This window comes from Cherax quadricarinatus, chromosome 13 (genome assembly GCF_038502225.1).
Source record: "Cherax quadricarinatus isolate ZL_2023a chromosome 13, ASM3850222v1, whole genome shotgun sequence".
In the NCBI taxonomy this organism is placed as follows: domain Eukaryota; kingdom Metazoa; phylum Arthropoda; class Malacostraca; order Decapoda; family Parastacidae; genus Cherax; species Cherax quadricarinatus.
In genome coordinates, this window is record NC_091304.1 from 16,938,193 (window position 1) to 16,962,392 (window position 24,200).

General features: G+C 40.6%; 1 protein-coding gene across 3 annotated transcripts in view; it reads right to left on the bottom strand.

The window, feature by feature from the left end:
* lft (Limb expression 1 family member lowfat) overlaps positions 1–24,200 on the bottom strand; it is a 601,989-nt gene that overhangs the window by 5,489 nt on the left and 572,300 nt on the right. For all 3 annotated transcript variants that reach the window (XM_070084556.1, XM_070084555.1, XM_053776675.2), the window contains exons 2-3: positions 23,199–23,362; positions 19,891–20,031 (exon numbers count right to left, since the gene is read on the bottom strand). In XM_070084556.1, the coding sequence (XP_069940657.1) occupies positions 19,891–20,031; positions 23,199–23,362 (305 nt within the window). The remainder of the gene's footprint in view (positions 1–19,890; positions 20,032–23,198; positions 23,363–24,200) is intronic.

A 24,200-nucleotide genomic window follows, 5' to 3' on the forward strand; every position in this document is an offset into this window, starting at 1 on the left:
TAAGCTGGCAATGTAATAGATGCAAGTTCAGATTACAATTGCTATGCAGTTTTAGTTTCATCTAGTTTAAGCCCAGGGCTCTGGTGGTTAACGCTCTCGTTTCACACGGCGAGGGCCTGGGTTCGATTCCCAGCCAGAGTAGAATCATTGGGCATGTTTCTTTCCACCTGTTGTCTATGTTCCCCATCAGTAAAATGGGTACCTGGATGTTAGTCGACTGGTGTGGGTCGCATCCTGGGACACTGACCTAATTTGCCCGAGTTGCTCAGCATAACAAGTGGCTTTCTATGTAGTAGTATGTCACTGTTGTCAGCTAGGACTGTATACCATGTACATGTACTTGTAGTAAATAAAGATTATTATTATTATTATTCCTGCAGTCTCACCATATTTTAACCCTTTCAGGGTCCAGACCCCTGAACTGAAAATTGGTCTCAGGGTCCAAGAATTAAAAAAAAATTATGAAATGATAGATAATCTTTTTCCAAAAGTAATGACACCAAAAGTACACGATTTGATGGAAAACTTAAGAAATTATGCTTTCACAAAGTTAGCACTCAGCGATATTTAGGCATCGGCGATTTTGCCCACTTTCAGTCCTATTTTAGGCCAATTCCATTGTTCCAATTGAACAAATTTTTAGCTATTTCACTAGTATGCCTTCCATTGTAATGATTGAGTACAAGAAATTGCTCATTTCATTTCAACTACCCAGTAAAGTGATCAGAAGTCGGTTATTTGGCCTATTTCACACAAAATGTAAGTACAGTGGAACCTCAAAAATTGAACTGCTCCCAACTCAACCAATTATGTAAGTGTATTTTTGTAAGTGCTTTTATAAGTGTATTTTTGAGGGTCTTAAATGGTCTAATCTAATTTACATTATTCCTGATGGGAATAAATTCGTTTGGTAGTGGCACTCGAACAGCCTTCTGGACCGAAGAAAGTTCGATATTTGAGGTTCCACTGTAAGTAAGTTTCTTCAGGTATACACAAATACAGATACATAGAATTATCATACATAGCAGCATATGTGTAGAGAACCTGGGATAACCCAAAAAAAGTCAGACAGAGTGACTTATTTCCATTGGGGTCCTTTTACCTTATTATTATTATATAAAGGTTATAATATCTTCTTATTATTCTATAATGAAGATAACATCTTATTATCATACTAAAAAGACTATTTACTACACGAGGGTCATTAAGACTATCTACAATACAGGGGTCATTACTAGGAATAAGGTAAAATTACATGTGTGTTAGCTAAAAAATAAAAAATCATTCCCCTCCTTTTCTTTAGCTACATTCATCAGACACCTTTTGGCACTCTTTTTAAACTGGTTCATGCTATGACTGGCTTTGACATGTGCAGGCAGTCTGTTCCATTCCTTTATTGCTGTACAATAAAAGGTGTTTGAAGCCTGGCCACTGAATAAACAATGTAGACATTCCTGGTACTAAAACATTTCCTTTGTTCATTAGTTACATCCCCAGGCCTCTCCTATATTACACTTGCTTTCCATTTTTAATTTTTATTCACACAGTTCCACATCAGTTCCTGATCAGCCGGGCTGTGGCTCGTACGTTGGTTTGTGTGCAGCCAGCAGCAACAGCCTGGTTGATCAGGCGCTGATCCACCAGGAGGCCTGGTCACAGACCGGGCCGCGGGGGCGTTGACCCCCGAAACTCTCTCCAGGTAAACTCCAGGTAAACACAAAAAATAGAAAGATTTCCTGTTATGAAGATTACTGCATTATTGTAATAATTGTATAATGTCAGCACATTCATTAACGCATATTAGACTGACCAGCTGCACGCATATTTAACCCTTTCAGGGTTTCCGACATACTAGTACGGCTTACGCACCGAAGTTATTGACGTACTAGTACACCTAAATTCTGGCGCCTTCAAATCTAGTGAGAGAAAGCTGGTAGGCCTACATATGAAAGAATGGGTCTATGTGGTCAGTGTGCACAGTATAAAAAAAATCCTGCAGCACACAGTGCATAATGAGAAAAAAAAAACTCCGACCATGTTTTTGGCTTAAAACAGCAACTTTTCAGTGTATTTTCGTATGGTATTTATGGCTGTATTTTAGTTTTCGTGGTCTCATTTTATAGAATGGAAGACATATTACAGAAATTGAGATGATTTTGATTGGTTTCATAATGAAAAGTACCTTGAAATTGAGCTCAAAGTAGCAGAAATGTTTGATTTTTACCAAAGTTCAAAAGTAAACAAATCATGCCAGGCGTCCAATACACGTCAACTGGCAAGTCTAATACTATTCTTTCACAAGTGCGCTGATATTATTTATACCATTTCTACACTAATGCAGTAGTCTGCATAACAGTAAATCTTCTATTTTTTGTGAGAATAAAAATTCAAAGTGGAAAGTAAAAGAGATGTAAGAGGGGCCTGGGGACATGACTAATGAACAGAAATTTTTTTATTTTAGTGCCAGGAATGTCTTGTCTTATTTATTCTGGACCCTACTTGGAAATTGGCATCTCCTGAAATTTGTGTGAAATTGGCAAAATTGCCAATTTCTGACCACTTTACTGGACAGTTGAAATTGGTAAATGGGTGGTTTCTTGTACTCATTCGATAGAAAAAATGGAGTTCTAGCGAAACAGATATGATTTTTGTAGACCAGTACACTGGAATTGGCCGAAAATAGGGCTCAAAGTGGGTGAAATCGCCGATGCGTAAACATTGTCGAGATCGCTAACTTCGCGAGAGCATAATTCGGTAAGTTTTCATCAAATTTCATACTTCTGGTGTAATTATGATCGGGAAAAAATTCTCTATCATTTCATATTTTTTTTTTTTTTCCAAAAAATTTTCGACCCTGAGAACAAGTTTAGGAGAGGGCCTCTCAACCCTGAAAGGGTTAATGAGTGACATATAATTTGTGGCCTCTGGAATATCAGCAAGAATCAAACATTTCCACCATCTTGAGCTCAATTTCAATCTACTTCCAGTCCTGAAACCAATCAAAATCATCTCTATTTCTATAATATATTTTCCATTCTATCAAATGATACTAAGAAACCAAGAATACAACCATAAAAACTATCCGAAAACACACCGCAAAGTCAGTGTTTTAACCCTTTTAGGGTCCGTGCCGTAGATCTATGGCTTTACATTCAGGGTCCAAACCGTAGATCTACGCCATGAGCTCAGCTCACTCTGATAAGCTGTGAGTGGTAAATTTGGGCCTAGATATGAGAGAATACATTTATGTGGTATGTGTGCACCACATAAAACAAATCCTGCAGCACACAGTGTATAATAAGAGAAAAAAACTGAGACTGTGATTTTCGATTAAAACAGCGACTTTGCAGTGTTTTTTGTATGTTTTTTATAGTTGTATTTGAGATTTCTTGGTCTCATTTGATAGAAGGGAAGATATATTACAGAAATAGAGATGATTTTGATTGGTTTTAGCACTGGAAATGGCTTGAAACCAAGCTCAAAGTAGAAGAAATGTTAAATTTTTGTCAATGTTCAAGAGTAAACAAACGACCTCACATGTCTAATACACGCCAGCTGGTGGGTCTAATATACATTCACAAATGTGATGATGATATTTATACAATTATTACAATATTGCATAACAGTAAATCTTCTATTTTTTGGTTTGAATAAAAATTCATTATGTTTACCTGGAGAGTGTTCCGGGGGTCAATGCCCCCGGGGCCTGGTCTGTGACCAGGCCTCCTAGTGGATCAGAGCCTGATCAACTAGGCTGTTACTGCTGGCTGCACGCAATCCAACGTACGAGCCACAGCCCGGCTGGTCAGGTACCGACTTTAGGTGCTTGTCCAGTGCCAGCTTGAAGACTGCCAGGGGTCTATTGGTAATCCCCCTTATGTATGCTGGGAGGCAGTTGAACAGTCTTGGGCCCCTGACACTTATTGTATTGTCTCTTAACGTGCTAGTGACACCCCTGCTTTTCATTGGGGGGATGTTGCATCGTCTGCCAAGTCTTTTGCTTTCATTGCGAGTGATTTTCGCGTGCAAGTTCGGTACTAGTCCTTCTAGGATTTTCCAGGTGTATATAATCATACATCTCTCCCGCCTGCATTCCAGGGAATACAGGTTCAGGAACTTCAAGCGCTCCCAGTAATTGAGGTGTTTTATCTTCGTTATGCCCGCCGTGAAGGTTCTCTGTACATTTTCTAGGTCAGCAATTTCACCTGCCTTGAAAGGTGTTGTTAGTGTGCAGCAATATTCCAGCCTAGAGAGAACAAGCGACCTGTAGAGTGTCATCATGGGCTTGGCATCCCTAGTTTTGAAGGTTCTCATTATCCATCCTGTCATTTTTCTAGCAGATGCGATTGATACAATGTTATGGTCTTTGAACGTGAGATCCTCCAACATGATCACTCCCAGGTCTTTGACGTTGGTGTTTCGCTCTATTTTGTAGCCGGAATTTGTTTTGTACTCTGATGAAGTTTTAATTTCCTCATGTTTACCATATCAGAGTAATTGAAATTTCTCATCGTTGAACTTCATATTCTTTTCTGCAGCCCACTGAAAGATTTGGTTGATGTCCGGCTGGAGCCTTGCAGTGTCTGCAATGGAAGACACTGTCATGCAGATTCGGGTGTCATCTGCAAAGGAAGACATGGTGCTGTGGCTGACATCCTTGTCTATGTCAGATATGAGGATGAGAAACAAGATGGGAGTGAGTACTGTGCCTTGTGGAACAGAGCTTTTCACCGTAGCCGCCTCGGACTTTACTCTGTTGACTACTACTCTTTGTGTTCTGTTTGTGAGGAAATTATAGATCCATCTACCAACTTTTCCTGTTATTCCTTTAGCACGCATTCTGTGCACTATTATGCCATGGTCACACTTGTCGAAGGCTTTTGCAAAGTCTGTATATATTACAACTGCATTCTTTTTGTCTTCTAGTGCATCTAGGACCTTGTCGTAGTGATCCAATAGTTGAAACAGACAGGAGCGACCTGTTCTAAACCCATGTTGCCCTGGGTTGTGTAACTGATGGGTTTCTAGATGGGTGGCGATCTTGCTTCTTAGGGCCCTTTCAAAGATTTTTATGATATGGGATGTTAGTGCTATTGGTCTGTAGTTCTTTGCTATTGCTTTACTGCCCCCTTTGTGGAGTGGGGCTATGTCTGTTGTTTTTAGTAGCTGTGGGACGACCCCCCATGTCCATGCTCCCTCTCCATAGGATGGTAAAAGCTCGTGATAGGGGCTTCTTGCAGTTCTTGATGAACACGGAGTTCCATGAGTCTGGCCCTGGGGCAGAGTGCATGGGCATGTCATTTATCGCCTGTTCGAAGTCATTTGGTGTTAGGATAACATCAGATAGGCTTGTGTTAACCAAATTCTGTGGCTCTCTCATAAAAAATTCATTTTGATCTTCGATTCTCAGTCTGGTTAGCGGCTTGCTAAAAACTGAGTCATATTGGGACTTGAGTAGCTCACTCATTTCCTTGCTGTCATCTGTGTAGGATCCATCTTGTTTAAGTAGGGGCCCAATACTGGGCATCATTCTCGACTTTGATTTGGCATAGGAAAAGAAATACTTTGGGTTTCTTTCTATTTCATTTATGGCTTTTAGTTCTTCCCGCGATTCCTGACTCCTATAAGATTCCTTTAGCTTAAGTTCGATGTTTGCTATTTCTCTAACCAGTGACTCCCTACGCATTTCAGATATATTGGCCTCTTTTAGCCACACTGTTATTCTTTTTCGTCACCTGTAAAGGGAGTGCCTGTCTCTTTCTATTTTACATCTACTCCTCCTTTTTCTTAAAGGAATAAGCCTTGAGCATACATCGAGTGCCACAGAGTTAATCTGTTCTAGGCATAAGCTGGGGTCTGTGTTGCTTAGTCTATCTTCCCAGCTTATATCGGTTAGGACTTGGTTTACTTGGTCCCACTTTATGTTCTTGTTATTGAAGTTGAATTTGGTGAAGGCTCCCTCGTGACTAATCTCATTATGTCGGTCTGGGGCTCCGCGCATACATGTCTGAACCTCGTTTATGTTGTGATCTGAGTATATTGTTTTTGATATGGTGACATTTCATATTAGATCATCATTGTTAGTGAAGATGAGGTCTAGTGTATTCTCCAGTCTAGTAGGCTCTATTATTTTCTGGTTTAAGTTGAATTTTGTGCAGAGATTTAAAAGCTCGTGTGTGTGTGAGTTTACGTCAGAGCTGCCTCCTGGTGTTATCACTGCAACAACATTATTTGCTATATTCCTCCATTTTAGGTGCCTTAAGTTGAAATCCCCCAGGAGCAAGATGTTGGGGGCAGGAGCTGGCTGATTTTTCAGACAGTGGTAAATTTTTAACAGCTGTTCCTGGAATTGCTGGGACGTTGCATCCGGAGGCTTGTAGACTACCACGATGACTAGGTTTTGGTTCTCGATCTTTACTGCTAAAACTTCCACTGCATCATTTGAGGCATTAAGCAGTTCTGTGCAAACAAGTGACTGCGATATACAGGCCAACCCCATTCCCCCTTTTGCCTGTTCACTCTGTCACATCTGTATAGGTTGTAACCTGGGATCCATATTTCGTTGTCCAAGTGATCCTTTATGTGGGTCTCTGTGAAAGCCGCGAACACTGCATTTGCCTCTGCAAGCAGTCCACGGATAAAAGGTATTTTGCTGTTTGTTGCTGGCTTTAGACCCTGTATATTTGCAAAGAAGAATGTCATTGGACTGGTGGTATTGGTGGTACTGGGGGGACTTTTTTTTCCGGCATTAGTATCTGTATCTGTTGGTTTGGAGTGGAGGCCATTGACTGTGGTTCCACTCCAGGAATGACTGGATTTGGTGTACGATTTCTGCCATTTCCTGCCATTTTTTTTTCCTTCCTGGCACTAAAAAACCTCTCCCTCTTGAGTGGCTGTGGCTACCTAGGTTTTCCCATGGCCTGGATGTTTTGTATCTTTTTGTCTCCTTTAGATGGTGTGCCTGGCAATTTAAGTTATAGCACAGTCTTTCCTGTACTGAAGAGGTACACATTTCAGGGTGAAAAAGCTTACAGGAAGGGAGTTTGCATTTTCTAGGGTGGTCAAAGTTGCACGTACCATCTGTTTTCCCATGCCTACATATACCAAGTGCATAGTATGTGCACAGGCTTGGTTTCCGTTTGCTTTGGGTTTCTGTGACTGTATTCCCTGTTGGTGCATGTTTACCTGTCTCTTTCCTATCCTCACTAGCACTAACAATGGAGCTCTCACCAGTTGTTTTTGGTAATGTATCCTCACTAATGCTAGTGGAGTCCCCTTGTTTGCTATCTCCTGTGGTATTACTAGTTTGTAATATTGGTTTTATCTTGTCCTTGACTACACTTGTTTCCCCACTACAGCTCCTGTCTCCCTCGAGGTCATTTATATGCATTCCCTCCTGCTTACATTTACTGACTACCTGGACAGCATCTCCACCCTCACCATTACTGTCTCCCAGGACTGCACCTCCAGCTTCACCATTACTGTCTACCAGAACAGCACTATCAGCCCCACATTTACTGACTACCGGGGCAGCACCTCCAGCCTTACAGTTTCTGACTACATGGCCAGCACCAAGGGCAATACCATCCAGCTCAGACTTTTTATTTTCCCATTTGTTATAGAATGCTTCCAGGTTTTCCATGAAGGCTGCTTTGATGTGAATAAAAAATCAAAATGGAATTCATTTGTAAAGCCTGAAAACATAACTAATGAACAGAGGAAATGTTAGTTTAGTGCCAGGAATGCTTGCATTGTTTATTCTGGACCCTATTTTGAAATTGGAATATTTTGAACTTTGTGTTAAATTGGCCAAATTACCAATTTCCGATCACTTTATTTTGTAGTTGAAACAGTTGGCTGGGCGATTTACTGAGTTCAATCGAGAGAATAGAAGTAATACTAGTCAAATAGTTAAGAATTTGGTCGACTGTAATAATGTAATTGGCCTAAAATGGGAGTCAAAGTCGGCAAAATTGCCGATTCGTAAATATCGCTACACATCAAAATTTGCGAGAGCATAATTTCGTCAATTTTCCATCAAATTTCGTACTTTTTGTTTTATTACCTTCAGAAGAAGATTCTCTACCATTTCATAAGAAAAAATAACAAATTTTGTTTTTGAAAATTCTTGGACCCTGGTTCACACTTTGAAATTTGGGCTCTGGACCCTGAAAGGGTTAAACCAAACAACACAGTCACAGTTTTTCCCATCATGCAGTGAGTGGGGCAGGATTTTTTTTATATGGTGCACACTCACTGCACAGACCTATTCTCTCATATCTAGGCCCAAATTTTACCACTCACTGCTTATAAGAGTGAACTGAACTCATCACATAGTGCTACAGCACAGACCCTGAGTTCAACGCCCTAGTACTATGGCACAGACCTCAGAAAAATTATAACTCAAAAAAAGAAAAAGGCAGCTTTCAGAACACTCACAAACTCTACCGATAGGCAACACACGATGCCCTTATTCAAATCCCTAAACCTACGAAATATAAATGCAATTCATACTTATTAATGTTCAATCTACATGTTCAAAACATTGCCCAAATTCAGCATCAGCATTACAATACAATTCCTAGAAAACTAACAGAACAAATAGGCACCATACCAGAAACAAATACCTCCTTGATATCCCTCATAATCGAATGAACATGTACAGAAATTTGATGCACTGTGGGATGGACACTAGTCACATCATTTATCCTATCTCTGTTTGTAATCACCCATTACTGTTTTGATTTCTCCATAAGAGCACTGATGCTACAATACAGTGGAACCCTGAGTTTCGGCTGCTTTGAGTTTCGACCGCTTTTTTCAGCTAAATTTTGTCCCGAGTTTTGGCCTGTGCCCCGTGTTTCAGCCAGCGTACCAGACCTGTCTGCCTGCGCACCTGCCCATGCAGGCATCGTGAGCCAGTCAAGCTTTGTTTATCCTTGAGTGAACATTACCCTGCGCGCTAATCCGAACATTTCACAATAAATTCATTGTGTTTAGCGCTTGTTTACTGACTGGGACTGTGAAATAAGCCACCATGGGCCTAAAGAAACTTCATAATAGTAGCCCTTTGGTAAAGAAAGTGAGAAACACGATAGAATTGAAGAAAGAAATTGTAGCAAAGTACCAAAGTGGAGGAGGAAAAGAGAGGGGAGACTGTGCCTTCTTCAGTGATTCTACGATATGTACGATACTAAAGCAGCACAAGTCGATAAAGGCTATAGCGCCAGCCAGCGATAAAGTGTAGCATTAGCAGTGGAGCAAGTGAGTTAAGGGATTAATCGATAGAAAAAGGACAGCACAAAACTGACTCCTCCAATGTTGTTGGAGTTATATAGGGCGACTGACAACACAGCCGTCTCTGCTGCCGCCATCACCACCACTATGTAAGGCTTATCTTTCAGTGGCCCTTATACACCCAACAACAAACAACACAACACCACTCGTCAGTTAGGGAGAGAGACATATGACATATTATATCATGTTTCTGTGTTATCAATATTGTTTATTATGTCATATTAGATGAATTGTGCTAGATAAATAAGCCACAGACTTGATATTAGTGTCATATTGAAGGACTATCATGTCCTGCCTCCAAACAAACTCTCCCTCCTCTCTCATATGCCAAGAAGTCTCTTCAATGAAGGTAAAACTGATTTAAATGTTCATTTATCCATTAAAATTAGTGCTTTGTATTTAATTCTCATTGTTTTCTGTATGTAAAACTATAGTATTTATTCTTTAAAAAAATGAATTTTTTGTGAATAATTTTGGGCAGAATGGATTAATTGGATTTACATTATTTCTTATGGGAGATATTGCTTCGACTTTAGGCCTAGCTCCTGTAACGGATTACGGCTGAAACTCGGGGTTCCACTGTATACTATACTGAGCTTTATTACCTGGAATAGTCATTACATCTAGAATCTAAATTATTGTATTGAATGTCAGCTAATGTAAAAAGATTGTATCTGAGAACTTATTTTGAGTGAACGTTAACCCAACTAATTTTTCGTACTGGCATATACCATGCTATACTTTTATCTACTTATATATACATTTGTTGTCATATTCATTGCCTAGATTTTCTGTTATCCCTCATCAACATTCTCTCTTAATTTCCTACTTTTACACACCCCTCCCAAATTTGCCCACCAGCCATTACAACTTTTTTCATAGTCTCCAAAATGAACTGTCATCACCAAGGAGCCACTGTGATGACCATTTAGCATCAAATCCAACACCTTTTAATACCACAACTCTCCCCAACACTATAGCATATACTTCTTTTATAACCTCATCAATAAATATGTTAAACAACTATGATGACATCACATATCCCTGTAAGTCCTATTTTCACATGAAAAGTCCCCCATTTCCTCCTACATACCCTAATCTAAGCCTCATTATCTTTATATAAACTCTGTACTGCTTTCTATAACCTACCACTTATTCATGTATTTACATTATTATTATTATTATATTCATGAGGGAGTGCTAAACATGTATGGCTCATACAGCACCAGGGAAACCAGGATACCTATAGGATGTTACCAGAGGTCAATGCCCCCATGGCATGGTCAAAGACCAGGCCTCTTGTAGATCAAGGTCTGATCTACCAGGCTGTTACTGCTGGAAGCCTGCAGTCCAACGTATGAGCCACAGTCCGGCTGGTCAGGAAATGGTTTGAGGAGCTTATCTCTGGCTTACCTCTAACTGTTTCAATAATAATTCTAACACACACTTTAACCAGTATACTTAACAGGCTTTATTTTGATTTTTTTTCTTAACACATCAGCTGTTTCCCACTGAGGCAGGGTGACCCGAAAAGAAAGAAAAAACTTTCGTCATCATTCAACACTTTCACCATCACTCACACATAATCGCTGTCTTTGAAGAGGCACTCAGATACGACAGTTTAGATGTCCCTTCAAACCTGGAGTTTACCTGGAAAGAGTTCTGGGGGTCAACACCCCCACGGCCCGGTCTGTGACCAGGCCTCCTGGTGGATCAGACTCTGATCAACCAGGCTGTTACTGCTGGCTGCACGCAATCCAACGTACGAGCCACAGCCCGGCTGGTCAGGTACCCACTTTAGGTGCTTGTCCAGTGCCAGCTTGAAGACTGCCAGGGGTTTACCTGGAGTTTACCTGGAGAGAGTTCCGGGGGTCAATGCCCCCGCGGCCCGGTCTGTGACCAGGCCTCCTGGTGGATCAGAGCCTGATCAACCAGGCTGTTGCTGCTGGCCGCATGCAAACCAACGTACGAGCCACAGCCTGGCTGGTCAGGAACCGACTTTAGGTGCTTGTCCAGTGCCAGCTTGAAGACTGCCAGGGGTCTGTTGGTAATCCCCCTTATGTATGCTGGGAGGCAGTTGAACAGTCTCAGGCCCCTGACACTTATTGTATGGTCTCTTAACGTGCTAGTGACACCCCTGCTTTTCATTGGGGGATGTTGCATCGTCTGCCAAGTCTTTTGCTTTCGTATTGAGAGATTTTCGTGTGCAAGTTCGGTACTAGTCCCTCTAGGATTTTCCAGGTGTATATAATCATGTATCTCTCCCACCTGCGTTCCAGGGAATACAGTTTTAGGAACCTAAAGCGCTCCCAGTAATTGAGGTGTTTTATCTCCGTTATGCGTGCCGTGAAGGTTCTCTGTATATTTTCTAGGTCAGCAATTTCACCTGCCTTGAAAGGTGCTGTTAGTGTGCAGCAATATTCCAGCCTAGATAGAACAAGTGACCTGAAGAGTGTCATCATGGGCTTGGCCTCCCTAGTTTTGAAGGTTCTCATTATCCATCCTGTCATTTTTCTAGCAGATACGATTGATACAATGTTATGGTCCTTGAAGGTGAGATCCTCCGACATGATCACTCCCAGGTCTTTGACGTTGGTGTTTCGCTCTATTTTGTGGCCAGAATTTGTTCTGTACTCTGATGAAGATTTAATTTCCTCGTGTTTACCATATCAGAGTAATTGAAATTTCTCATCGTTGAACTTCATACTGTTTTCTGCAGCCCACTGAAAGATTTGGTTGATGTCCGCCTGGAGCCTTGCAGTGTCTGCAATGGAAGACACTGTCATGCAGATTCGGGTGTCATCTGCAAAGGAAGACACGGTGCTGTGGCTGACATCCTTGTCTATGTCGGATATGAGGATGAGGAACAAGATGGGAGCGAGTACTGTGCCTTGTGGAACAGAGCTTTTCACCGTAGCTGCCTCGGACTTTACTCTGTTGACGACTACTCTCTGTGTTCTGTTAGTGAGGAAATTATAGATCCATCGACCGACTTTTCCTGTTATTCCTTTAGCACGCATTTTGTGCGCTATTATGCCATGGTCACACTTGTCGAAGGCTTTTGCAAAGTCTGTATATATTACATCTGCATTCTTTTTGTCTTCTAGTGCATTTAGGACCTTGTCGTAGTGATCCAATAGTTGAAACAGACAGGAGCGACCTGTTCTAAACCCATGTTGCCCTGGGTTGTGTAACTGATGGGTTTCTAGATGGGTGGTGATCTTGCTTCTTAGGACCCTTTCAAAGATTTTTATGATATGGGATGTTAGTGCTATCAGTCTGTAGTTCTTTGCTGTTGCTTTACTGCCCCCTTTGTGGAGTGGGGCTATGTCTGTTGTTTTTAGTAACTATGGGACAACCCCTGTGTCCATGCTCCCTCTCCATAGAATGGAAAAGGCTCGTGATAGGGGCTTCTTGCAGTTCTTGATGAACACGGAGTTCCATGAGTCTGGCCCTGGGGCAGAGTGTATGGGCATGTCATTTATCGCCTGTTCGAAGTCATTTGGCGTCAGGAAAACATCGGATAGGCTTGTGTTAACCAAATTCTGTGGCTCTCTCATAAAAAATTAATTTTGATCTTTGACTCTCAGTCTGGTTAGCGGCTTGCTAAAAACTGAGTCATATTGGGACTTGAGTAGCTCACTCATTTCCTTGCTGTCATCTGTGTAGGACCCATCTTGTTTAAGTAGGGGCCCACTACTGGACGTTTTTCTCGACTTTGATTTGGCATAGGAGAAGAAATACTTTGGGTTTCTTTTGATTTCATTTATGGCTTTTAGTTCTTCCCGCGATTCCTGACTCCTATAAGATTCCTTTAGCTTAAGTTCAATGCTTGCTATTTCTCTGACCAGTGTCTCCCTACGCATTTCAGATATATTGACCTCTTTTAGCCGCTCTGTTATTCTTTTCCGTCGCCTGTAAAGGGAGCGCCTGTCTCTTTCTATTTTACATCTACTCCTCCTTTTTCTTAGAGGAATAAGCCTTGTGCATACATCGAGTGCCACCAAGTTAATCTGTTCTAGGCATAAGTTGGGGTCTGTGTTGCTTAGTATATCTTCCCAGCTTATATCGGTTAGGACTTGGTTTACTTTGTCCCACTTTATGTTTTTGTTATTGAAGTTGAATTTGGTGAATGCTCCTTCGTGACTAGTCTCATTATGTCGGTCTGGGGCTCCACGCATACATGTCTGAACCTCAATTATGTTGTGATCTGAGTATATTGTTTTTGATATGGTGACATTTCATATTAGATCATCATTGTTAGTGAAGATGAGGTCTAGTGTATTCTCCAGTCTAGTAGGCTCTATTATTTGCTGGTTTAAATTGAATTTTGTGCAGAGATTTAAAAGCTCGTGTGAGTGTGAGTTTTCATCAGAGCTGCATCCTGGTGTTATTACTGCAACAATATTATTTGCTATATTCCTCCATTTTAGGTGCCTTAAGTTGAAATCCCCCAGGAGCAAGATGTTGGGTGCAGGAGCTGGAAGATTTTCCAGACAGTGGTCAATTTTTAACAGTTGTTCCTGGAATTTCTGGGATGTTGCATCCGGAGGCTTGTAGACTACCACAATGACTAGGTTTTGGTTCTCGACCTTTACTGCTAAAACTTCCACTACATCATTTGAGGCATTAAGCAGTTCTGTGCAAACAAGTGACTCTGCAATGTACAGGCCAAATATCCCCCTTTTGCCTGTTCTCTCTGTCACATCTGTAAAGGCTGTAACCTGGGATCCATATTTTTATGGATCCCAGGCACATAAAGTGATCCTTTATGTGCGTCTCAGTGAAAGCCGCGAACACTGCATTTGCCTCTGCAAGCAGTCCACGGATGAAAGGTATTTTGTTGTTTGTTGCTGGCTTTAGACCCTGTATATTTGCAAAGAAGAATGTCATCAGACTGGTGGTATTGTTGGTACTGGGGGGGATTTTTTTCCGGCATTAGTATCTGTATCTGCTGGTTTGGAGTGGAGGCCATCGACTGTGGTTCCACTCCAGGAATGACTGGATTTGGTGTACGATTTCTGCCATTTCCTGCCAGTTTTTTTTCCTTCCTGGCACTAAAAAACCTCTCCCTCTTGAGTGGCTGTGGCTACCCAGGTTTTCCCATGGCCTGGATGTTTTGTATCTTTTTGTCCCCTTTAGATGGTGTGCCTGGCAATTTAAGTTATAGCACAGTCTTTCCTGTACTGAAGAGGTACACATTTCAGGGTGAAAAAGCTTACAGGAAGGGAGTTTGCATTTTCCTGTTGTCATATGGGCATGGCATTTTCTAGGGTGGTCATAGTTGCACGTCCCGTCTGTTTTTCCAGATTTCCCATGTCTGCAGATACCAAGTGCATAGTATGTGCACAGGCTTGGTTTCCGTTTGCCTTGGGTTTCTGTGACTGTATTCCCTGTTGGTGCATGTTTCCCTGTCTTATTCCTATCCTCCCTAGCACCAACAATGGAGCTCCCACCAGTTGTTTTTAGTAATATATCCTCACTATTGCTAGTGGAGTCCTCTTGTTTGCTATTTCCTGTGGTATTTCTAGTTTGCAATATTGGTTTTATCTTATCTTTGACTACACTTGTTTCCCCACTACGGCTCCTGTCCCCTATGAGGTCATTTATATGTATTCCTTCCTGCGTATAATTCCCGACTACCTGGACAAAATCTCCAGCTTCACCATTACTGTCTCCCAGGACAGCACCTCCAGCTTCACCATTACTGTCTCCCAGGACAGCACTATCAGCCCCAAATTTACTGACTACCAGGACATCACCTCCAGCCTTTCAGTTTCTGACTACATGGCCAGTATCAAGGGCAGTACCATTCAGCCCAGACTTTTTATGTTCCCATCTGTTGTAGAAAGCTTCCAGGCTGTCTATGAAAGCAGCTTTGATGTTATCCTCTTTTAATACCCTTGTGATTTTAGTCCACAGATTAATCTCATTTGGGCATACCCAAAAACACTTCCCTGTTTTAATACTGCTTGTAGCTAGTTCTTGGATATCTGCACAAGGGGAGTGACACCAATTTCCACAAAAATGACAATTTATCCATGTGGAAGCCCATTTGTTTGATTGACTGCAGACTATACAGAGCTTCATAATGATTTGAATGGTTGATTTACTGTAATTCTACTAGCAACCTCTTGAATACTTTATTAATAACCTCCTTAAATGAAGCTCTAGCTATTTGTATTTCTATTTCTAACTGTACTTGTATATTGGACAGGTTACCGTGTACGTTCCTGATTTATATTTATTGTTTGTGTTTGATAAGGACGCCTACAACCCCATCCGTTTACAGTCTGCTTTATTGTCCAACGAAACCGTTTGTAACCAGTCAAGGGTTCAGACCAGTCGAGGGTTCGGACCAGTCGATCTGATCTGATCAGTGGGTCACTTATTTAAAACATACTGGTCGGTGATTTGGGCTAACACATGAAGGATCTACTTGAAATTATCTACCCGAGTAATATGTGATTTGATTGATACAAAAGTATAACTTGCGTGTTGAAGAACCGGTGATTTCTGGCAGCTCCTACAATGATGAACGGTTGAGCCTCAACCCTTGTTTATCAATCACTGTATCTAGCTTTTCTAGTTTTTTTGTCTCCACCACAATAAATGCTATATTATCACTATAGTTGACTGGTGGAAATTTTGGAGGAAGGACGCTTTTTCTGAAGTAATAATTGCTTCTCGTTGTGTATATTGCGACCACTGGTAACTACAGGTTATATGAAATTCACAGTATACGTCTGGTATTTCAAGAAAAAAGAAACTAATGAAAGTCGCTCCACTCCACTAAGTACCATTATAATACTGGTTAGTTGCTACTACAACACTGTATTCTGCTATTCACTGGTATCACTAGATTATATGTGAGTACACTAGCAGGCCAGGAAGATTATTAAAACAGCTGACCACTGTGGTAAGTTTCTGGCGACTTCTGGCACCTGCCTCTATAGGCTTATCACTTCATTTACAAATTCACCTGTTTTCAAATGACACTTTAGCCTTTATCATTTATATACTAGGGAGCCACTGTAGTATACACTATACACTATGTATACACAATGTTATCAGGGAGACTTTCTTTCCTCTGACAAAGAAAAGTTCTATTATTATTATTTTGCACACTGAACACAGGCCTATGATTCCCCTCTGGCAGTAAACTCTGCTAGGTAGTGCACACTAATTCTCCTTTTTTGACTCAGTATATAATGTTTTCCGCCCAAGATTGGTTCCAGGCGCTAGAGGGATGTATCGTATAGGATTGATGGCACAAATTAAAGTTCTAGCACGTAAGAGCAACCGTGTAAACACGAGAAAACCCGGAGCACAACGAGGCACGCTGACACGTAGTATCTGTGTCTATTGGTAATCCCCCTTATGTATGCTGGGAGGCAGTTGAACAGTCTCGGGCCCCTGACACTTACTGTATTGTCTCTTAACGTGCTAGTGACACCCCTGCTTTTCATTGGGGGAATGTTGCATCGTCTGCCAAGTCTTTTGCTTTCGTTGTGAGTGATTTTCGTGTGCAAGTTCGGTACTAGTCCCTCTAGGATTTTCCAGGTGTATATAATCATGTATCTCTCCCGCCTGCATTCCAGGGAATACAGGTTCAGGAACTTCAAGCGCTCCCAGTAATTGAGGTGTTTTATCTCGGTTATTGCGCCCCGTGAAGGTTCTCTGTACATTTTCTAGGTCAGCAATTTCACCTGCCTTGAAAGGTGCCAATATCTCAAACCCCTCCTTTAAAGTACAGGCATTGTACTTCCCATTTCCATGACTCAAGTCCGGCTAAGTGATTTCCCTGAATCCCTTCACAAAATATTACCCTGCTCACATTCCAACAGTGCATCAGGTCCCAAAAACTGTTCATCTCCATTCACTCCTATCTAATATGCTTATGCACACTTGCTGGAAGTCCAAGTCCCTCACCCACAAAACCTCCTTTATCCCCTCCCTCCAACCTTTTTGAGGACAACCCCTACCCTGCCTTTCTTTTCCTACAGATTTATACAGTCTCCAAGTCATTCTACTTTGTTCCATTCTCTCTAAATGACCACACCACCCCAACAACCCCTCTTCAGCCATATGACTAATACTTTTAGTAACTCCACACCTTCTCCTAATTTCCACACACCGAATTCTCTGCATAATATTTACACCACACATTGCCCTTAGACACGACATCTCCACCGCCTTCAGCCTCCTCCTCGCTGCAGCATTTACAACCCATGCTTCACACCCATAAAAGAGTGAGGGTACCACTATACTCGCGTACGTTCCCTTCTTTGCCTCCATGGATAACGTTTTTTGTCTCCACAGATACCTCAATGCACTACTCACCTTTTTTCCTTCATCAATTCTATGGTTAACCTCATCCTTCATAAACCAATCTGCTGACAAGTCAGATCCCAAATATCTGAACACATTCACTTCTTCCATACTCCCTCCAATGTGATATTAAATTTTTCTTTATCTAAATCATTTGATACCCTCATCACCTTACTCTTATCTATGTTCACTTTCAACTTTCTACCTTCACACACCCTCCCAAACTCATCCACTAACCTTTGCAACTTTTCTCTAGAATCTCAAAAAAGCACAGTATCATCAGCAAAAAGTACCTGTGTCAACTCCTATTTTGTATTTTTTCCCCATAATTTAATCCCATCCCTCTCCCCAACACCCTGGCATTTACTTTTACAACCCCATCCATCAATATGTTAAACAACCATGGTGACATTACACATCCCTGTCTAAAACCTACTTTTACTTGGAAGTATTCTCCCTTTCTCCTACATACCCTAACCTAAGCCTCACTATCCTCATAAAAACTCTTTACAGCATTTAGTAACTTACTACCTATTCCATACACTTGCAACATCTGCCACATTGCTCCCCCCTATCCACTCTTATCATATGCCTTTTCTAAATCCATAAATGCAATGAAAACTTCTTACCTTTATCTAAATACTGTTCACATACTATATGCTTCAATGTAAACACTTGATCAACACATCCCCTACCCATTCTAAAGCCTCCTTGTTCATCTGCAATCCTGCTCTCTGTCTTAGCTCTAATACTTTCAATAATAACCCTACCATACACTTTACCTGGTATACTCCGTAAACTTATTCCCCTATAATTTTTACAATCTCTTTTGTCCCCTTTCCCTTCATATAAAGGAACTATACATGCTCTCTGTCAATCCCTAGGTACCTTCCTCCCTTTCATACACATATTAACCCTTAAACAGTCCAAACGTATATATACGTTCACATGCACAGTGCCCCAAACGTATATATACGTTTTAATTTTCCTGCCTCCAAATTTGGCACGATTGCCCTGAGATGCCTGGTCAGCATAGAATGGGTCTTAAATCTCGGTGTGCACCATATTAAAAAAATCTGGGACCACTTAGTACCTTGTGCTCTTTTTTCCTATAAAAAATAACCATTCTTTTTTTTTTTTCAAAATATTCGGGGCGCTGCGCAAGTGAACGTATATATACATTTGGACCGTTTAAGGTTTTAGCAAAAATACCAACCTCTCCAACACCATATCTCCTCCTGCTTTTAACATTTCTCTCATGATCCTGTCAGTGCCATCTGCTTTACCCCTTTCCATTCTACATAATTCTTCACACACCTTCCCCCACTCTCACATCCTGCTCTTCTTCACTCCTAAAAGATGTTATACCTCCCTGGCCAGTGCATGAAATTACTGCCTTATACAGGCTTATCCCTCTATAATTCTTACATTCTCTTATGTCCCCTTTTCCCCACCCTCATACAAGGGTTCTAAGCATGCTCTTTACCAATCCTTAGGTACCTTCCTTTCTTTCATGCATACACTAAACAAATACACCAACCACTCCAACACTCTGTTTCTACCTATTTTTAACATCTGTCTTAATCCCCTTCTATCCCAGCTGCTCTATCCCCCTTTCATTCTACTCACTGCTTCATGCACTTTCCCCACATCCACCTCAGCCTCCTCACTTATATATATGATGTTATCACTGCTCAGTGCATGAAATTACCATCTCCTTTCATCACTAACATTCAACAACTCATCAAAATATATTTTCCGTATTTCCAGTACCTCTCTCTTCCCATCTAATATCTCCCCTCCTTTGTTTTGAACTGCCAAATCCATTTGATCTCCAGGTTTCCTCATTTTATTAATGTCTCTCTAAAACTATTTCTTTTTCTCAGTAAAATTGGCTAATAATGATGCACCCATTCTCTCACTGGCTCTCCTTTGCACTCCCTCACCACTTTCTTAACCTCTTTGTTTTCCACATACACTACTCTGCCTTCTGTATGTCATTCCTATTATCTGCCTCGGTGCTGGAGACAGATAATAGGAATGATTGTGAAAATCTCTGATATGCTAACTTGTTCTTCCTTACCACCCTCTGTTTCATCATTCCAGTATACACACACATCCTATTAACCATAACATGCTCAAGGTAAAGGATTGTACCAAATAAAACACTAAACCCTTTCCCAGTTGCAAATGTTCCATTCATTCTATAACTTCCCATGGCTTGCTTCCCATTCCTCCAACTGCTCTGCCTTTGATGCTTACCTTGAATTGTGCACGGGCATCAGCCACAGCCTTCTCTATGAACTCATCAGAAATCCTGCGTGAAGGGTGTTCATTGAAGACAGAATTCATGAGGGCAATCTTGGCAGCACTTCGACGTGCCTCAGCTTTCGTTGGGCAGTTCTGCAATGGTTACATATTGAACAGAGTCAAATATATTCTACCTGGATAAAAAGCAAAACTTAAAATACTGTAATACTGAAAGCAATACTATGTTGTTCTATATCTGTCACAAGACCTGAACAATTTCATGCAACAGATTAAATGTAGTAAAAGTGTCTTGATGCTAAAAAGTTCTTGACTCAGGAACTGGAGTTACCATCTCTTTCCATGAATCAAACCTGATTATCTCCCATTTTCTAGACAGTATGTTCCTTGGAAGTTTATCCCTTTCCTGTGAATGTAATAATCCTGTACAAAAATAATTTCTATCGGACCTATAGAAATGATAAACCCTCTAACTTGCTATTTACACACCTCGAGCTTACATCTGCTTTGTCAAGATGTCGATCTACAGCAGTCGAGTGACAATGTACAGATTATGCGTATGGCTGGCTTATGACTTTGGCAATCCTCCCCAAGTGCATTTCGGCATTATCAATCCACTGCTACTTCTAGCTGTGCAGTATTTCTTAATATCTGGTGCATAAGATTAACAAAGACTTCTGTAGTAGTACTCAGTGACCAGGAATTGTCTGGTGAGCACCTCAGTACAATACTGTTTCCAAAACAATTATAAATGTTATTTACACTACCACCCTTCATATGAGAATCCCTGTTGTCAGTGAGGGGCTTGTGATTCAAGTAATTTAACCTGAGTTCCCCTTCCTTGGATCAAACCCAATTGCCTTTTATTATGCAGGTGCTGTATGGGTTTAGCTCTCCCCCCCCCATCCATTTATTTTATTTATTTATTTATTTTATGTCTTTGCAAACAGTACATTGAGATTTTGTATTTACAATAGTGGGTTGCAATGCAAAGAGAGCCTCTATTATGCCTAGGCATTATGGGCCAACTTAACATTATTTATTTATTATTTATTTATTATTTATTTAATGTCTTTGCAAACAGTACATTGAGATTGTGTATATACAATAGTGGGTTGCAATGCAAAGAGAGCCTCTATTATGCCTTGGCATTATGGCATGCATTAATACATTGTGCAGATCATTCCCTATTCCCATTGTCTTTACATGGTTTCCATTTTATGGCTTCCCAAACCTATTGTTTTCCTTTTTTCAACTCCTAAATATAGACATAATACATTACATTAAAAAATCTAGGAGTTGTTAGCAAACACTAATTTACCTTCACTGAGCTTTCGTAGCTACTTATATAAGAAGGTATAAACCTATATGTATATTGTTTTAGACAATATGAAGATTTATATCCAGCAAGGGATATAAACCTCTGTATTACTTTTCATAATATCAACCTGTCTGCTTTTTCACTTCAATTGCCATACTCTGTAGGTTAGATGTCATTCATCATCAGGGATTGCATTTATCCTGGGACCTCGAAGTTTGCTCAAAGTCTAAAGCCTATATGCAGAATCCTTCATGGTGAGACCACCAACATACCCACTCTTTATTTTCTTGTTTATTATTTTGGCTTTCACTTTCCTACAGTCTACAAAAATTTTACAGATGTAAGTAAAGCAAACAGATTTAAATATCACCAAGCTTTATTATGTCCCTTCCATCTATCATGCCGAGCATGCATGACGGATGAAAAAAAATTAATTCAGGAGTAATGTCCTAATAAAAACAACTTAACCTAAGACATGTACAGTATAACAAATCATAAGCAAGGACACTACTGGCACCAATACATGGTTCAACCTGATGTCCCTTCAGGGCAGGTACAGGAAAGCTTTGCTTATACAGCAGGTTAGATTCCAGGCTACTGCTGTAAAGCGGAACATAGCCTTTTTTCACTTTTAAATGCATGTTTACAATATCATATATTAAGTGAGCAATAGAGCTAGGCCTTAAAAATAGATATACGTACAGTACACATATTACTTAAGTTAAAATATTTTTGTCCTTAGCTTATAGTGAGTGTTGAATATATTTATTGTAGGAAGTCTGAATAAATGAAGAATGGGTATAATTGACAACCACTGCATTAGTGAAATGCCATTAAGCAGGGTATGCTTGTACCATGCTGCTGGTGAAAAAGCTCCTGAGCCAAGGAATTGGAACTACTCTCTTCTTTCTTGGATCAAACCTAATTACCTTCCATTCTGTATGTGCTGTATAACCCCTACAAGTTTAGCTCTTGCTCATGAATACACATTCATAACACCAGTCAACAAAATTTTCTGAAGTTTTAAATATGTACATTTTTCCAAAACCATCTTAAGCTCCAATTCCAATTCTGTTCCTATTTTTACAAGTACATCTAGTTTTCAAATGGTTTATTAACATTTAAAGCTATTTATGGTTTAAAGAATGCAAGTATCTTGCTGATATGCTTGTACCTCTTACACTGGGCTTGGGATGTTTTTATAAATTGCTGCAGACCCTTTTAGACTGAGCCTCATGCTGGTGGGGAGAAATCATTTGCAGAAAGAGCCTTTTCTTTTGTAGCTCCTGTAATGCATAACAGGTTACCAGTGTTAAAAGTCATGAATCTTTTCATGCTTTGAAGTCTCATTTGAAAGCACATTTCTTTTTTAGAGCTTGCAATCCTGCTGATTATACAATACTATCACTTCTTCTTAAATATAAACTTCAGTATTCCTTTTTAACATTGTTGTTTGTAAGATTTTGTGTGAGCGCTTTTGAATTTCTCAAAGGAACAGGCCAAAGAATTAATTTTAATTTTAACAAATTAAAAATATAATAAATCACATATGAGGATAATTACTCATAATCTAATACCGAATGAACACATGGAAAAGGCATGTACAATAATTCCTCAAGACTCTCATTGCCTAACAATTGTCACTCGTGAATACATCAGCATGTACAATACATACAACACCATTATCTAATTCAGGCAGCCAATGACGAATCCGACCAAGTGGACAGACCCCAACAGCAGAAGTCTACCTCATTTAAGGGGCTGACAATCTCTTGACAACTATACATGGTAGGAGAAAAACCGGAAACAGTTTTGGAATCAGCGTCAAAAAAATCTATACAGCACACCAAAAATTATCTCTGATGAAAATTCTTTGTGGATCAGTAATTGATCTGATGTAACTCATGGACAACTAAATATGCATGGCCAATGGGTTTAGCACTTTCTTGTGAATATAATAGTAATAAATTGGGCAACATACCTGGAAGGAGCCGAAGCAGGAACCTCCTGGAAGAGTGACGTAACAGACGTAAGGAGGGGAGGAGGAAGGGACGGACTCATAGATGACAAGAGCACCATTCTTGAGCTCTGCTCCCCTCTGGGCCTTCATCTGCCAGAATTCCTGCAGTGCCTCCACCACATTCACTGCAATAAAGGTAACCACTGAGAAACTGCACTATTGAGCCACTGCCACATGAGCCAGTGGTATTCACCCTCCCTCAGAAAAAATCACAATGGAGCTTACCTACCCACCCACCCACCCAAGTACCCATTTACCCCCCCCCCCACACACACAAGTCTGTGAAATATTGAACAAACAATTCAAAGGTCTCAGTGGAAACTGGAACACCAGAAAGCCAAGAAAAAAAAAAAGAGTATACAACTAGGTACTGAATACCATACACAACACAGGAAGAGGAAAAAAAAACTTTGATGGAGTTAGATACATCAAAGACAATGGGATCTGACAAGATGTCAACATGGATTCTGTGAATGAGAGCAGAAGCATTGTCCAAATCACTAGCTAAGATCTACAAGCTGCCTACAAACACAGGGCAGTTGCCAGAGATCTAGAAGACAATGAATGTAGTACCAGTCCCTACATTCCAGAAAGGAGACAGGCTTCCTAGGAAGAACTGAGCTATAGGGCAGTTTTGCTGACATACATAACTTGCAACATAATGAAGAGATAGTCAGAAGAGTGGTAAAGCACTTGGAGAGAAGTGGTTTTACATCATGGGTTCAAAGATGGTAAATCTTTTCTTATAAACCTGCTGGAATTCTGTGACAAAGTAAACGAAGACAGGAGAGAAAGAGAGAGTTGAGTGGATTGCATTTTAAGAATGCAAGAAGGCATTTGATACAGAACCCCACACGAGACCGAGTTTAAAACTCAAGCCGCAGACATTAACAACAGGGAACGTACTCTGGTGGATCAAAGAGTACCTCAGAGGAGGGAGGCAAAGAATGATTGTATGGGGAG